Genomic DNA, 17036 nt, shown 5'->3' on the forward strand with positions numbered 1-17036 from the left:
GTTAGGAAGTTTTGAGGATAAGATGTTTTGTCTCCACCCTGAAGCTCTGGCAGAATTTTGAAGGATTATAGTATGCATGTTGGAGACTGGCTATAGCGTTCTGGAACGGAGAGGGGCCCTGTTTAAACTACTTATCTTTGACTTTGTGCTTGGAATTGCTTCTGAAAAATTAATTGTGGGAATAGTTTGAGGCCTAGGACGATGGAGTTGTTCTTGATAGAGGCTTTTTGTTTTCTTCTGCCAAGTGCCTCTAGGTACTACCTGCTCATTGCACTAATTTGAGTCCAGAACTCTAGACTTCCTGGACTCTGAATGTTCCCAACCAAAGCCGCTGGTGTTTGAAAGGTCTGGTTTCCTGGTTTGTCCTTATGCTGAGGTTATAACCCTTCAGAGCACTCTCTTCAAAGTGGAAGTCCAGTATGCCCTGGCATGTGTCTTCTGTTTCCCATGCCCTGCAGGGCCAGAGAAAACAGCAGATCAGCTTTGCAGCAGAAAGTGAAAGCAGCTTTGAGTGTTGGCTATTTCTCTTAGTTTTCAATTTTGTACAGATTTTGGCCCAGAAATTCATTAATAGCGTGTTAGGTCTTTGATGATTTTAGGAAAGTATTTTTTAAAATAGTTTTTAGGGAGCCTGGGTGGCTCAGTTGGTTAAGTGACTGCCTTCGGCTCAGGTCATGATCTGGAGTCCCAGGATGCAGTCCCGCATCAGGCTCCCTGCTCAGTGGGGAGTCTGCTTCTCTCTCTGCCCCTCCCCCCGCTCGTGCTCGCTCTCTCAAATAAATAAGTAAAATCTTTAAAAAAATAGTTTTTAAAGTTACCTTTAATGGGAGGTTTGGTCTTTACCTCACCCATCTTTACTGTGTCTTCTACCACCCTTCCCTTTTCTCCATCACCCAATGTTAGATGATTTTATCTTTCTTAGTTTTCACTTTGTACTGTTAAATATACTTATCACTCTGTTACATTTTAATGATTCTGTCAGTTATCTAATTCTGGTTTAAAACAAAAATGACTTATTATTTTTCATAGTTCTGTGGGTTGGTTGGACAGTTCCTCTGATGGTTTTTCTTGGACTCACCCATGTGTCTTCATTTAGCCGGAGACTTCATTTAGCTGGGTTGGAAGATCCTAGAACTTCACTTAGGTGTCCAGCAGTTGGTGCAGATAGTTTACTGGGGTACCTAGGTTTTTTGACACTTAACTAACTTCCTTTACATGATAATCTCAGGACAGCATTTCAAGAGCAGAAGGGCATAGCTACAAGATGTCCTGAGATTTGAGTTCTGGGATATGCATACCATTACCTCTGCCACATTCTGTTAATTAAAGCCAGTCACAAGGTTAGCCCTAATTCAGAGGGAGGGAAAATAGACTCCACTTCTTAATGAGAAGAATTGCAAACTACCGTGACCATGTTTTCAGTTTCCCACTATGATGTTTGTCCTCCCTAAAAACGATGAATAGCATGTTTAGACTCCTTCCACCTTCTTTCCCGTTCCCTATATTTATATCATTTGTAAACTGGGACATATAACATGTTTTTTTTTTACTTAGTTTTTATTTATTTATTTTAAGTAGTCTCTTATCCCCAATGTGGGGCTTGAACTCACAACCCCGAGATGAAGAGTAGCATGCTCTTCCTATTGAGCCAGCCAGGCGCCCCAACACATAACATGTTTTGTTCTGTCACCACATTCCTACATTTGTTTTAGTCTTAGCACTTCTAAGTTTGTCTCTATGCACACACACATCATGCATGTTTAAGCATACATGTATGCACATTCATATATGCATATGTTCAGTATATTTTCACTGCTCACTAGTTTTTTTGCCATAGGTTTTTTGTTTTAAAGATTTTTAAAATTTATTTGACAGAGACACATACACCGAGAGAGGGAACACAGCAGGGGGAGAGGGAGAAGCAGGCTTCCCGCACAGCAGAGAACCTGATGCAGGGCTTGATTCCAGGACCCCGGGATCATGACCCGAGCCGAAGGCAGACGCTTAAAAACTGAGCCACCCAGGCGCCCCACCATAGTTTTTTTTTTTTTTCCCTTTGAGATATAATTGACATACTATGATGTGTAAGTTTAAGAGATACAGTGTGATGATTGATATATGACACACATACGTATTAGAAAATTACCACAGTAGGGTTAGTTAATATATCCATCATCTCACATAATTACCTTTTCTGTGTGTGTGTGGTGAGAACATTTAAGATTTACTGTCTTAGCAGCTTTCAAGTTTATAAAACAGTATTGTTAACAGTAGTCACCATGCTGTACATTAGATCCCCAGAACTTACTCATCTTAAAACTGAAAACTTATAGGGATGCCTCCATGGCTCAGTCAGTTAAGCTACTACCTTCAGCTCGGGTCTTGATCCCGGAGGTCCAGGATTTCCAGGATCGAGCCCCATGTCTCCAGCTCCCTGCTCAATGGGGAGTCTGCTTCTTCCTCTGACCGTTCCCCTTCTTGTGCACTCTCTCTCACTTTCTCTCTCTCAAATAAATAAATAAAATCTATTAAAAAAAAAAAAACCCTGAAAATTTATGTTGACATGGTAAGTCTGCTTATTGTGGTGAGCATTATGTAATTATCAAATCACTATGTTGTACAACTGAAACTAATATAATCTTATATGCCGGTGGGTATACTTCAATAAAAAAAATTATAGTTTATACCCTTTCCATGCCAGGCCCTGGAAACTACCATTCCACATTCCACTCTGTTTCTTTCAGTTAAACTTTTTCTACGTGTAAGTCAGATCGTGTATTGTTTATCTTTCTCTGACTTGTTTTACTTAGTATCTTCAAGGTCCTTCCATTTTGTTGCAAGTGACAGGATTTCCTTTTTTGTGGTTGAATAATATTCGTGTGTGTGTGTGTGTGTGTGTGTGTGTGTGTGTGTGTGTGTGTGTTTTATCCATTCATCCATCAGTGGACACTTAGGCTGTTGCCATGGGTTTTTCAATGAGCTCTTGGTTGGCTGAAGATTATAGTTGGGCAGTTTGAGCTATCACCAAGGCCCACTATGAATCACCTGTACTTTATTTATTCCAGAGGTCCGACCTAGTGTTACCATTGAGTCCTTACTTAGTTACATTTGAAATACAGCCTCTGATTAGTAGCAGTAAATAAGATGTGACAGTTTATAATACAAAAGGGGATCTGAGCTGATACTAGAAACGTTTGTAGAATTCATGGACTACATTACTGCAGAAGCAAATAACCTCTATTCATCTTAGACAATAATGAATTAATAGTAGTGCTCATTAGTAGAGAAAAATTGGGGTTCATTTTGTTTAAAAAGGTAAGGAGGCTTATGACATGTTTTAGGAAAGTTGCTGTTAAAGATTATTAAAACATTTGATAAGTTTTCAGTTTATCTGGAAATCATTTCTTTGGACCTTCTTATTTTCTCTATATAATACTAGATAAATGTGATGCTACAAGAACTTCAGATAAACCGTATTTTGTTGGTATTTTAATATTTTCAAGTTGATTGCTGTAGATGAAATAGTTTTTTGTCTTCAGTTGCAGATTCTTTATCTTGTCCTGTTATGCAAAATGTTCAGCCTCTCAAGTCCAGCCCAGTCGTACCCACTGTTTTACCAGGAGCCTCATCGACACGAACACCTCCAGCTGCAAACCGCCCAGTTGAGCCGGTAGCCTCAGTTACACAGCCATCAGAGCTGCTACAACAGAAAGGTATTTAAAAATTTTATTTTAAAGTTTATTTATTTATAATCTCTGTACCCTCTGTGGGGCTTGAACTCATGCCCGTCAAATCAAGAGTCATGTCCTTCTGACTAAGTCACCCAGGTGCCCCTCAAATAGCTGATTTTTTAAAAAGTCAAACTGTATAATCGTAATTTTTAGAAAATAAGAGGAAATGTCATTTATAATCTCAATTCAAACACTATTTCCTTTTTATATATTAACTTCCAGTCTGTTTATGATTATCTTTTACATAATTGCAATCATAGCTTACATACCATTTTGTGTATTGTGGTTAAATTTATTCAGTTATACACAGTTCTTCAAATATCCATATAGTCGTTATAGTCATTTTCATGGCTAATACTTTATTGTTTCAGTGTATTATGATTGACCAATCCATCCCTCTGCCATGGAACTTTTGTTTCCTATTTTTTAAAGGTTATTATAGTTTTAGGATAAAGCATCCAAGATTTTTTTATTTAATGAATCTCCATATCCTATTTGATGATTTCTCTACTTGTTATTATTAATGAAAGTAACTTTTGACCCAGTTTTGGGAATGAGAAGGGTGAAAATGAAACTGTAAGCCATATCTTTGCAGCATGCACAAACAACACAGTTTATTCATTTGCTTGTTTAATATTCTTCATGTGTTAAATAAGTGACAGGTAACTAAAATGTGTTTTGACCCTCTTTCCCTACTTTGCCTTTTATTTTGGCAGTATTTTGGGTTTTTTTTTTTTCTGGCTAAAATTCCAAATCTATTGGTGTTTCCGGTTGAAATACTGTATTTTTCATTTCATGAGAGATAACTGAAATGTTATTAGGAAGTTTGTATTTCCAGAGCAACCATTAGTAATATCTTAGGGACTATACTTACTATGTAACAACAGCTTCTCACCTTGAATATGAAGAATTCTCTTTCTCTCTCTCTTATGTTCTGAAACTCAGAAAAAGCATTTTAGGTTGATCTCACTACTTATTATCTGTTAAGTATGTGGTCAGGAGTACTTTCTGCCATTTGATCAGATTATACATTATAAATTTTCTTATTTGGCTTTATAGGAAAACCAACTGCAGCACCATGGAGTGTCCATGGATTCCCAACAAGCCAGTGGGTATATTAGGAATAAACTCTAGTTTTTTATAAGCATTTGCTTTTAAAATGAAGGACTGGTAGGAAAATTTTGCTTATCATGAGTAGAAAAAACTTAAGGGTAGGTTGAACCCCTAACTAAATGAATGATATCTTTCCTCTACATTGATGACTGCCTTCATTCCTTAAATATTATGCTCGTTTGACCCTTCACATTTCCCCTCCTAATATCTTTTTCCATTATATTTTCTTTTTTTTACCATTTTACTTTAAGTACCATTTTACCATTTCACTTTGTCATTTTGCAAACCACAGTCCCACAAAATAATCATGTTTCCTTTTTTTTTCTTACTAATAAGATAGATTTAAAAAGATAGATTTGAAAAGAGGAGCTACCATTTATTGGGCATTTACAATGTGCCAGATACTTTATTATTTATTATCTCCTTTAACCCCCACTGCAATTCTATAATATTATCCCTGTTTTACAGATGAGAAAAGTGAGATGCACAAAGATTAGGTAATTTCCCCAAGATTATAAATTACTCTGCCCAAGTAACAGAGTGAAAGATTTTTAACTCAAACCTTTTTATCTTTCTATAAAATGAGGCTGAATTGTTTAGTTGGCTGTTAAAAAATGTGATGTACCTAAGAGAAGCTCCTTGAATAAGTAACAGAAAAGAGAATACTAGAAACATTTGAATTGTAGCTTTTATTGTTCCTTTTTCTTAAGTAAGAGATTGGTTTATCTTAGTGACCTTTTTACCTTTGGATAGATTTGGATGTACAACCTAATTGGGTGAGGTAGGGCTACCATGTATGTTGTGTAAGTTGTGGTTTGTGTGAATGGTGCCTATAGTAGTTGGGTGGTGTGTGAGCTGTATAAGCTATGCTGTGGTTCTGATATGACTACTAAAATATTAATGCTTAAAAGAGATTAATATTTTTCTCCCAGCTTCAAAGACATCCTTTCATAGTTATTCTCAGAAGGACCCAGCATTCTTATCCTGGTTTTAAGACAGGAGGCTGCATACATATCTCCTAGGAAGTTTTTGGGTAAACTCTGTAAACTACTTGAACGTTTTTTAGATTGACATCTAAAATTTTTCACCAGGAGTCTAAATAGATGAAGGTATATAACTTTTCAACATAATGCGTATGTTGACTTTAAAATAAAGACGTTATATTATTCTTTGTATCCACTGGAATGAACCTACCATCATCCTTTTAAAAAAGGCCCAAACGAGCCTTTAACATTTTTCTCCTTAATGTCATACTGTTTCCCCTGAATATAGTAATATAATATATTCTTTTTTTTTGTTTAAGATTTTATTTATTTAACAGAGAGAGACACAGCAAGAGACGGAACACAAGCAGGGGGAGTGGGAGAGAGAGAAGCAGGCTTCCTGCTGAGCAGAGAGCCCGATGTGGGGCTCGATCCCAGGACCCTGGGATCATGACCTGAGCCGAAGGCAGACATTTAATGACTGAGCCACCCAGGCGCCCCAATATAATATATTCTTAAGCTAGAAACTCTTTTATCATTCTTTCATACTTCTCTGCCATAGTAATATTATATAAAGTGAAATTTCACGTTTTCCTTTATTGTCTATGACCATTAGTGTCTAAGCGTTAGCACTTTTTCTTCTGGATTAAACTGTCAATACAATTATTGTTAGCATATAGTTGGTCAGAACAACATGTAAGAATTGTGAATTTGCATATTTTTTATGGAAAGTACATTTTGACTGGAAATATATCTTTCAATGAGATGAATGGCTCTCCCCCATCCCCCCCATAGCTTTGTGTACCTGAGTTGCACATGACTCATTACTAGAATAAGATAAGCTTTAGGTAAATTTCATTCATAATTTTTATTTTCACACATACAATTGTTAAGAAACTTTGTTCAAGTAAAGTAGATAGGAATGGTATTAAAAGGCTTTTATTAAAGCAGTATTGTTCTTTGGAGTTTTTTAATGTGTTTAACCTGAGTTACATACCAGAAATTTTTATTGTTTGTTCGATTTTATTTTCCAGATAGTAGCATTATTACTTTCATGTAGCAGTTTACAATTTTAAAGTACCTTTAACTTGTATCTTATCACTTGATCATCAGGGGAAGCAAGCGTATCGTATTTCATCCTCCTTTTATAGAAGAAGAAATTGAAGTTTAGAGGGGTTAGGTGTCTCACCCAAAAACACAAACTCCCTAGGTGGGTTGCCAAGATCAATATAGATCTTCTGCCTCCAAACCTAATACTTGTTTAACTGAATCACCGGTTATTCAAAATAGTGTGAATTTCATTGTACCATTGCCAGTACAATATCATATCCTTTAAATGTATTTTTATCAAAGATTCCAAGCTGTGATGGAGGTCATTTGTTTTATGTGTGGTATCTCATATAACCTAATTGGCTAAGGCAGTCTTCATTTTCAAACCATTGAGACAAATTTTATTCTTTGTCAGAAAATCTAATTTTATTTTTTTAATCTAAGGAAATGTGTTCCTGGAGTTTCAAAAGAGTATCATAAGCTCCACTGAGAAACAAATTATAGCATATATTTTCTAAGCCAAATTACTAAAAACAGTCAAATTTAAATGTCAAAGATCTAATGTGATTAATTTATCCTTTATTATAGTAGGTTATAAAAACTAGACAATGAGTCAGTATGCTGGTTTTCATTACCAAATTTGAAATAAAGCAGTGCAACATGTACCTAATATTATGCTATTTATGAAGTGAGGATTATCTTGAAAAGTATTGTATTCTGGTGGTAAATATATGCATTGTGTGTATCAAACTCTGATATTTGACTTTTTTAAAATATTTAAATAGGAATCAAGTATAAAAATCAGAAATAACTGTTGATTTCATCAGACATCATGATTAAAATGTTCCCATGTAATTAATTGAAAAATGAAAAACATATACCACTAAGTGACAGCAGGTTCCCCTGTTAGTGAATATTTTTGTGTTGTTAAAAGGAGGCAGAAAAAGTTAAATATTGTATAAAATAAAAGGAGGTGAGAAATGATTATAAACATTATAAGTATTTTATGGTAAAATAGGTTGTACAATACTTTTTTGAACATCTCATATTGACTCTGAAAGAAATCATGTAGAATTTTTATCCATGAGTTTTATCCAGTGTATCTTGAAAAAAATTGGTTATCCTAGAAAACATTCTACTTGTTTTTAAAAGAATTTACATTGCTAAGAAAGCTACTCAAATTGGTGGAAGGTTCTTTTTTTAATGACTTGCCCTATCCCCTATAGGGTTAAGAATTAAGAATAGCTGAAAATAAGTGTTTTTAATTATACACAAAAACACATTTTTAAAGTTCAATAATAATAGTAGCTAATTAATAGTATTTAGTATATTCCAGGCAACCTTTTTTTTTTTTTTTTTTAGATTTTACTTATTTACTAGAGAGAGAGAGAGCATGAGAGGGGAGGGTCAGAGGGAGAAGCAGACTCCCCGCCGAGCAGGGAGCCCGATGCTGGGATCGATCCCGGGACTCCAGGATCATGACCTGAGCCGAAGGCAGTCACTCAACCAACTGAGCCACCCAGGCACCTGCAGGCAACATTTTAAGCTTTGAAATATATTAATTCATTTAATCCTCACAACAACCATTTGAGGTGGTTACTACCCCTTTTTACAGATGATGTAAATGAAAACTAGAGAGGTCAGTAACTTGCCCAGGGAAACATAGCTGGTAAGTGATAGAACTTAGAATTAAACCCAGACTCCCCATCTTTATTCACAGCGTCCTGCTGCTTGTCTAGTCAGTCTTTCTTAACTGTTTCTGCTTTGTTCTCACGGGACTCTTTCAAAAGCAGTGGGTTCTCTGACAGTAATAGTTTTGAGCTGTGTGTATACAGGATTATTAAATAAATTCATCATGACTCCCACCAGTCTACTTTTCAGTGTTTCTGAATTAATAATATTCCAGTGAGGGACGCCTGGGTGGCTCAGTCGTTAAGCGTCTGCCTTCAGCTCAGGTCATGATCTCAGTGTCCTCGGATCGAGCCCCGCATCGGGCTCCCTGCTCAGCGGGAAGCCTGCTTCTCCCTCTCCTACTCCCCCTGCTTGTGTTCCCTCTCTCGCTGTGTCTCTCTCTCTGTCAAATAAATTTTTAAAAATCTTAAAAAAAAATATTCCAGTGAGCACCAACGCTATTTCTAACATATTTGGTCTTAACTGAAACATGAATGGCAAGGTAAAAGAAAGTCTATAGATATAGGGTGCCTTGATTAATCATTTAAGGAAGAAGGAAGTTTTCCCTTTAGTGCCAGAGATATTTTTATATGTCAGGGCTATGTATTGTAAGATTTAGGATAAGTTAAGAGTGTGTTTTCTTTGTAAAGTGAGAGAATGGCTGTTGTTAACATAGGCATTTTCTTAGGTGGGTAAGTTTTAGAAAGAGAATACTATGGAAAATTGATTCTGTTAAAACCATTATTTTGCAAAGACATGAAAAGTCTTACAGTATGTGTACCTAGTTTGAATACCAGCTTAGAAAAGATAACACTCAAAAGTCTGAACTCTTAAATTTAAAAAAAGCGAACTTCCACAAGGGATTTGTTCTCTTCAGACTCTTCAGATTTTATTTATTCCCAGTATAGCTGTATCCAGGGAACAGTGAAGTAGCCTTTTATTAAGCAGCTCCAAGAATATGGTCTCCTTTTGAGTTTTGCCTGAAGGTGCTTTAATATGAGAGGTAGTTTAAACCGAATGTCCTTTTTAAAATACTGGGGCCCAGTTGATAACAAAGCTCTTCATCATGTTGGGTTCTATCTACGAAGTGTGTCTTGCTTCTTGATTTACTAGATTCACACTGAAAAGCTCTGATTAAAACAGAGTAAGTTAGGATTCAGCATTGCCACCCCATTTGGTGGTAGTGGGTGGGGTGGGAGGTACTCCATGTACATTTCTACAGTGGCTTTTAGGCCAAGCTCTAGAAGATGCGTATTCTGCCACCTCATATATGCAATCTGAGTATCTCATACACAGGTTCTGGCTCCTAAAGAAGGTCTAAATAAAGGCACTCAGGAAGTTTGCATAACCATTTACATATCCTAGAGTAGATGACTTGGCTGTCAACTCCTTTTTGGCTCCCTATTTGTTGCAGTTTGTATGTACTGTACCCAGCCTAAAGCAGGGCATTTAAATAAGGAGTGATTGTTATTCTGGAGTCACCAATAAAAAGGTCATATTCTTGTGCCATTAATATTCTCAAGCTTCAAACAAAGTTTACTTGGACAAGTAAGGAAAGGCTAAATTCTGAGCATAGTAAGAGTCACAGTTGGGGAAGGGCTTAAATCTTGACACTTTTATCTTTAGCACTTCTCAAAAAGGATTGCATCTTTTTTCAGGAAAGTAAAAATTTGAGTATGCTGTGCAACATTCTGTTAATATAGTACATTGACATCCATAGTATAACATAAAATGATATAATAATGTTACTCTATTTTATTCATAGGTTTGTTCCAGTGCATTAAGTAGTTGCTCTTTAGATTTTTTTTAATCATTGTGTAGCCATCTCATTTGTTTCCAATTAAGCATTGGATATTTTTCCAATAATAAGTGAATCTGTTTTTAATTCAGTAAATGTGGAGAAAGAGAGGAAAATGTTTTATCATACATACAGGTTTGTGCTGTACTTTGGCTTCTTTGATTAGTTAGAGTCATCAGTCTGAATATTGATTCAGTCATGAAAAGAATGGATTCTCTTCTGATTTTTTTCCTGCTTAGTGGCCCCTCTTAGCGCAGTAAATGGAATTTCTTCTTTCTCATTTCTTCTTATTGTGTACAAACACTCGTACTTTTTGAAGTGCAATACTAATTGCATTTTGAGAAAGTACTTAATTTTAAAGAGGTTCTTAAATTGAAGAATTTGTTTTCTTCTAAAATCTTTTTACAGGGGTGCTTGGAGGGCTCAGTCGGTTAAGCATCTGCCTTCGGCTCAGGTCATGATTCCGGGGTCCTGGGATCGAGCCCCACTATGGGCTCCTTGCTCAGCGGGGAGCCTCCTTCTCTCTCTCTCTGCCACTCCCCCTGCTTGTGCTCTCTCTCTGTCAAATAAAAAAATAATATCTTTTTACAGTTAACTTGTGTTTAATTGCACACTGTTTAGTATGTTTAACGCAAGGTCTATTACTAGTCAAATTTTCATTTTAAATAGGCTTTTGTTAGAGGAACATGCCACTCTGAATTTGGTCTTTCAGAGTATCAAATTGATTTCTTGTATTGCCTGAATTTATTTTAGTTCACATTGATTTTTACTTTCTCAGATGAGTTTGTGATAACTACTATTTTACCTATATATATTTTTGAAAGATTTTGTTTATGAGAGAGAGAGAGAGCATGAGCAAGGGGGGTAGGGGAGGTCAGAGGGAGGGGGAGAAACAGGCCCCCCGCTGAGCACAGAGCCACCAGGGGGCTTGATCCTAGGACCCCTAGATCATGAGCTGAGCTGAAGTCAGATGCTTAACCAACTGAGCCACCCAGGCACCATTTTATTTTATATTTAAAAGATGTCTCAGCAAAGCCAGCAGATTTTTCTGTGACTTATTTGGTCCTAGTGAGAAGATCAAAGCTTCACTCATCAACAGTTTAACCTTTGCTCTCTTCTGAGCTCAAATTTTTCTCTTTAATAGCGTTTTTCCTATGATAGACATGAGTATGTTTATTAACATAACATGCTAATTTTAAAAGGTCACCTGAAAGAAAAAAAGAAAGCATCAGAGGACTACCATGTGATTTTGGTGAGGCAGGGCTTTATTGTGCTTCCAATATTGTGAAATGTCCTTAAAAATCCACACTGTGTTTCTGTGTTTTTTTCTTTTATCTTTTTTTTCAAGTTGAATTATAAGATTTTCTTTATAAGGATATTTATTCATTTTTATATTCTTATTTTTAATTGGGATTATTTTATTTTCCCTCGTAAAATTTTGTGAATGTTAATTTTTAGCCTAATTTTACCAGTTTTATTAAATAATAAAAATACCCAATCACGTTTTTTTTTGAAGAAGTGTTACGTAGTTAACAGCTGTACCTCTTCCACACAATCTTCCTTCTCGTTGTGTCTTACACAGAGGACCAGTCTCATTCATCTGCTTCAGACTGATGTGTTCGCAATAGGCTGAGATGATTGGCCATCTCAGAAAATTCACTGTTTTGTAATTGTCACACTTGTAGGACCACAGTTAATAAGCTCTCTTTTTTTTTTTTTTTGAGTGTCTGTGAGCAGAGAACTATTCTGAATACAGTTCTTTTCTTTAACCGTCATTCTTCTTCGGTTATGAGAACTGAGTTACCATCAAAGTGGCATTAGCAGAAGGAAGGTATCAAGTATTTGATGTGTGTTGAATGCGTTATAAATTCATTTCACTAGAAATGATCACTGCTCAGCAAGAATGCACAGTCCCAAAGGAAGTATACCACAAGGGCCCCAAGGTCAAAGAAGGTAAACATGTATAGAGCTCAGTAAAATTTTCACAGTATCATTGCAGTTTCCTGAATATTACCGGTGTAATACGTGGTACTTTTTTCACACTTAAACCAGTTCATGTAAAAGCTGCTTTTACTAAACTGCTTTGCAGAAATTATTCTAACGGTTCCAGTTTTGATAATAAATTTGCTAACATTAAAATGCATGCTGGGATGTTCTTTAGAATGGCAGAGTTCTTTCTCACTTTTAATGCAATGTCAAAATTTTATTTCTCCTCTTTCCTGTTGGTTTGACTCTTGTGTTTGTGCTTTCCACTTTACAGGCATGCAGTATGGTGACTATGTTAATAATCAAGCTAGCTCCGCACCAACTCCCTTGTCATCAGCTTCCGATGATGAGGAAGAGGAGGAGGAGGATGAGGAAGCAGGTCTGCTTTAGCTTTACGCCAGTTCTTGATCTTTCCTACTCAAATTTTCTTTTTATGTCCACAGTCTGTTAGCCTTTAAAAAAAAAAAAAAAAGTGTCTGCAGATTTAGCTCCATGAACTTGCTTGGTTTGGGTTATAGAAGGTTGGGTCACTTGAAATGAGGTGTTTTGCTCGTTTGCTTTATTTTTCCTCCTTTGGACATCTTTTACCATTTTGTAAGTGACAATACATCTTTCATGATGATAGAGTGCTTTCTTCTTTCAGAAATGCATTTCCTCTCATGTCACATATCAAAGAATGAGCCCTAATTGAAGCTTTTGGTCTGTGATTGCTTTAGCACCCTTTTAGGAATAATGTTAATTATTTTCTGCTTTGCATGCCACTTTAATCAAAATAAACCATATGGATTTTATAATAGTGAAAGAGAAATTGACAGTCTTTCTTTTAGGTCCTTTTTGGTCCTTCTTGTCATATATTTAAAAGGCCCAAAATTTGTAGTTATTATCCTGCTTCTTGAAATAGTAGTTCACATCTTGCTAGTGAAGAAGTTGTGTATGCGGTTAAATGTTGAAGCCTGTTTAATATCTTTTTCTGGCTTTGCTGGGTAGAACACTAAGCAGTTCAGTTCCTTCATTAATTTTAATAGTTTAAGACAACAGTAAGTGCTGACCTTTCAAGTTATATATGACCATGATTCTCCTTTGGTCATCTTTATTACTGAGTAGAAGGATTTGCTCTATAAACAATAAGTTTAAACACAAGTTTGTTTCTTATGCATTTTTGAAATATTCAAATCCTTGTGCACAATTAGAGGAGGAGTAAAAATAGAGGTTTATAGATGGGGAGTAATTTTTTTTAAGTATGTAGATACCCATCTATCTTTTTGGATTTTTTGTAATTTTTAAATTTTATATAATTTCAGTCTTACAGAAAACTTGTAAGAAGAGTAAAAGAAACTCCCATGTACACTTATATAAACCATTTTTGCCCCACTTGCTTTATTATTATACATTTTTTTCCTGCATCATTTGAAAGTAGGTTGGAGTTACCATGGACTTTTACCCCTCCGTATTTTAGTATGTATTTCCTCATTATAAGAACAATGTCTTACGTAACACAAATGCAATACAGTATTCAGGATATTAAACACTGATGTAATAATATCTGGTACATAGTCCATAGTTAGATCTCAACGGTTGTCTCAGTAAGATCTTTTATAGCTGTTTCCATGGCCCAGGATCCAATTCAGGGTCATCCATTGAATTTTGTTGCTATTTCTATTTAGACTCCTTCTATCTAAGACGATCCTTTAACCTTTCTTTCTTTTTCTTGACTTGACATTTTTAAAGAATACAGGCAAGTTGTTTTTTAGAATGCACCTCAGTTTGGGTTTATCTGATGTATCCTTGTAATTAGATTCAAATCATGTGTTTTTGGCAGGATTACCACTGAAGTAATATTGTGTTCTTAGTGCATCCTGTCCAAGGCACGTGATGTTGATTTGTTCCCATATTGATGATGTTTACTTTGAGCACTTGATTATAATGGTGTCTCTGCCAAGTTTCTCCACTGTGAAGTTACCACTTTTTCCCATTGAAATTAATAAATAATTTGTGGGGAGATTTTTTGATAGCATGTAAATGTCCTGTTCTTAATTAAACTGTCACTCAGTTTTAGCATTTATTAATGATTTTCTAATTCGAACATTCCTTCTGTATTTATGAGTCAAGGTTTCAGTGTAAAGGAGAGCTTTTTCTTCTCCCTTGTTCACTTCTTTGGGTTCATATTGACTCATGGATTCTTATTTTATTCACTCAGTAGTAACCCATCACAATCATTAGTTATTTTGATAGCAGCTAGTCCTAGATGTGGTCAGTGACAGCTTCTTCAAACTGTCTTTTGAACACGTTGCCATGAATCTTTAAGCACGTTGGGGCCTCGGTAAGATATTCCTAGCTCATCTTATACTGCTCCAACGATGGACTGAGCCATTTCTCCAAGGCGTCCTTTTTCCTTTAGTGAAGAAGGGTATTTTAGAAACTAAGATCTGATTGTAGTGTGTGGTTATTGCTACTAATGGGTTGTTGTTCTCAGGCCTTGTATTATTATTATTTGAGCACTTACTGTGTGCCAGTTGCAGCACTAAAGAGCTAATGGGTTTTTGTGTCAGTTTTTCTAGATTCAGATCCTGACTTTGACACTTATTAGCTTTGTGACAAGTTTCTTAAATTCATTGAGTCTCAGTTTACTCATCTGTAAAATGGGAGTCATAATAGTAACAATTACATATGGTTATTTTGAGGATTGAAGGTATTCTTTGTAAAGAGCTTAGAACAGTGTCTGGCAAATGAAAAAGATTAACAGTCATTCACATTGAGATTATGTTCTTAACTGCAATTTATTCTTCTCAACAATCCTGTAAACCAGAGATAATTGGCTCCATTTTACAGAGTTGGCTGTGATCTGAACAAGCTGAGTACCATTTGTCTCTGGCCTCACAACCAGTAAGTAGCAGAGTGGAGATTAAAACCGACGTCTCTCTTGTCTGCACAAAGGTGTGAAAAAAGGAGTCTCTGTCTTCTAGTGAGAACACAAAGCACTGGAGTAGGAGGAAACTAAAGGGCATGTGGCAGTAATCACTACTGTATTACTCACATATTGTCTTCCTCCTGCCTTTATTTATTATGCAGCAAAACAGTAAGACTATATCATGGACATTTTTACTAGAATCCTGTGTTCTCAATTCATGGTTTGTTAAAAAAAAATCATATATTGATTGCAAATTAAAGACATGTTCTGAATGGGGAAAAAATGTAGCTTTTACATGAATTTTATTTTATTTTTTTAAACCCTGCTCAGTTACAATAATTTTTTCATGTGTAAAGTGGTAAAAGAAAGTTGCTCAAATTATTGTAGGGACTATATATAAGTATTTATATAGAGATTTAGAGTGCTCTACTTTTTAAGCATTACCCTGTATTCATGGGACTTTTGTGTGTTTAGTTTATATGGAATTGTTCTCCATTTTTGAAAAAATAATGAGATATTAAGAGCAGGTTCAGAAATCATTAATATTCTTTATAATTATGGTATAGATTTTGTACTAGGGACAGTCTTATATTTTGTTAGAAGCTACTAAAAGTTCATAATTGTTGGAGAACAAACTTAAAGGAAGCTTGAGCAAGTAGCAAGCTATCAGGTTGCCATATGATTGTATCTTAAATCCTTCTCTTTAAGTTTATTCAGTCATGGGTATTCACTCCTTCAGTTGTTAGTGCTTGAGTGGACCATCAGTTTTAGACAAATACTTGAAAGTGGGAGTGAAAGGAAATAAGCAGTGAAATAAAAATTGAGAAGTGAAATGATGTGAAAGTGGGGAAAGAACACAAAGACTAATTCAGATTTCGGACTTTATCAGCCCTGTTCCCGGAAAACACTATCAGGTAATGTTCTGTTACTTGCTATACAGACTCTCAAGCACCTTTCCTCTAGGTAATTTTCAGGTTGGGAAGAGGTGAGAGGACAACGGGTAGCTTTCTCACATGGCTCTGGGAATGTGACAGCTTGGTGCTGTATTTTGTAAGTGCTAGTGGAATAAAACTTTTGATTTTTCGTAAGGAGTTTTAAGGTCATAGTCAGTTTTTGTTTGACTTTCACACAAACTAATAGTAATTAATCAGTTCCAGGTACTGCGTCAGAGGTAATGATGTTTATGGTTTGCCTTGGGTATTTTAAAAGGTAATGTTGTATTCTGACACAGAACAAGTTAAGTCGACTCCTGTAGATAACAAGACAATATTGGCCTGCTTAGGTCTAACTTCCAAAGAGAATTCTTTTTTTTTTTTAATTCAAGTATATAATACAGTATAATTAACTATAATACTATGCTATATATTAGATTTCTCAGACTTACTCATCTTACAACAAGAAGATTGTACTTTTTGACCAGTATCTCCCCCTTTCCCCTACCCCTCAAAAGAGAATCCTTAGAAGGATTCAAATCTGTCTTTCCCTTTAATTGATGTGATATTTTATTATTTTAACAGGTAAATGTCTTTCAGCTGAATTCAATACATATGTAATATATTTTTAAAATTTTATAAATTGAACGCATAACCTGGGTCTCTGAAGGATATAAAAGGATATTCATGCCACAAGAAAAGTATTTGAGGGTTTTCAGTGTTTATCTACATTATACAGAAAATATGGTACCTGTTACCTGATATTTAGCTTATAAACACATGCCATACATATGTGTATATGATTACTATAGCTGGAAACTCCCAACTTTCTGTATACTGAGAAGGGGCAGAGTATTAGGGCTA

General features: G+C 35.6%; 1 protein-coding gene across 4 annotated transcripts in view; it reads left to right on the plus strand.

The window, feature by feature from the left end:
- The window catches only part of SEC24B (SEC24 homolog B, COPII coat complex component), an 87376-nt gene that overhangs the window by 27277 nt on the left and 43063 nt on the right, over positions 1 to 17036 (plus strand). For 2 of the 4 annotated variants that reach the window (XM_025873697.2, XM_025873698.2), the window contains exons 3-4: positions 3540 to 3713; positions 12607 to 12711. In XM_025873697.2, coding sequence (XP_025729482.1) covers positions 3540 to 3713; positions 12607 to 12711 — 279 coding nt within the window. The remainder of the gene's footprint in view (positions 1 to 3539; positions 3714 to 12606; positions 12712 to 17036) is intronic. The other 2 variants (XM_025873699.2, XM_025873700.2) reach the window with 1 other exon arrangement.

The sequence above is a fragment of the Callorhinus ursinus genome, unplaced genomic scaffold (assembly GCF_003265705.2).
Source record: "Callorhinus ursinus isolate GAN/ISIS: 27379988/994484 unplaced genomic scaffold, GSC_fseal_2.0 scaffold4, whole genome shotgun sequence".
NCBI classification, from domain to species: domain Eukaryota; kingdom Metazoa; phylum Chordata; class Mammalia; order Carnivora; family Otariidae; genus Callorhinus; species Callorhinus ursinus.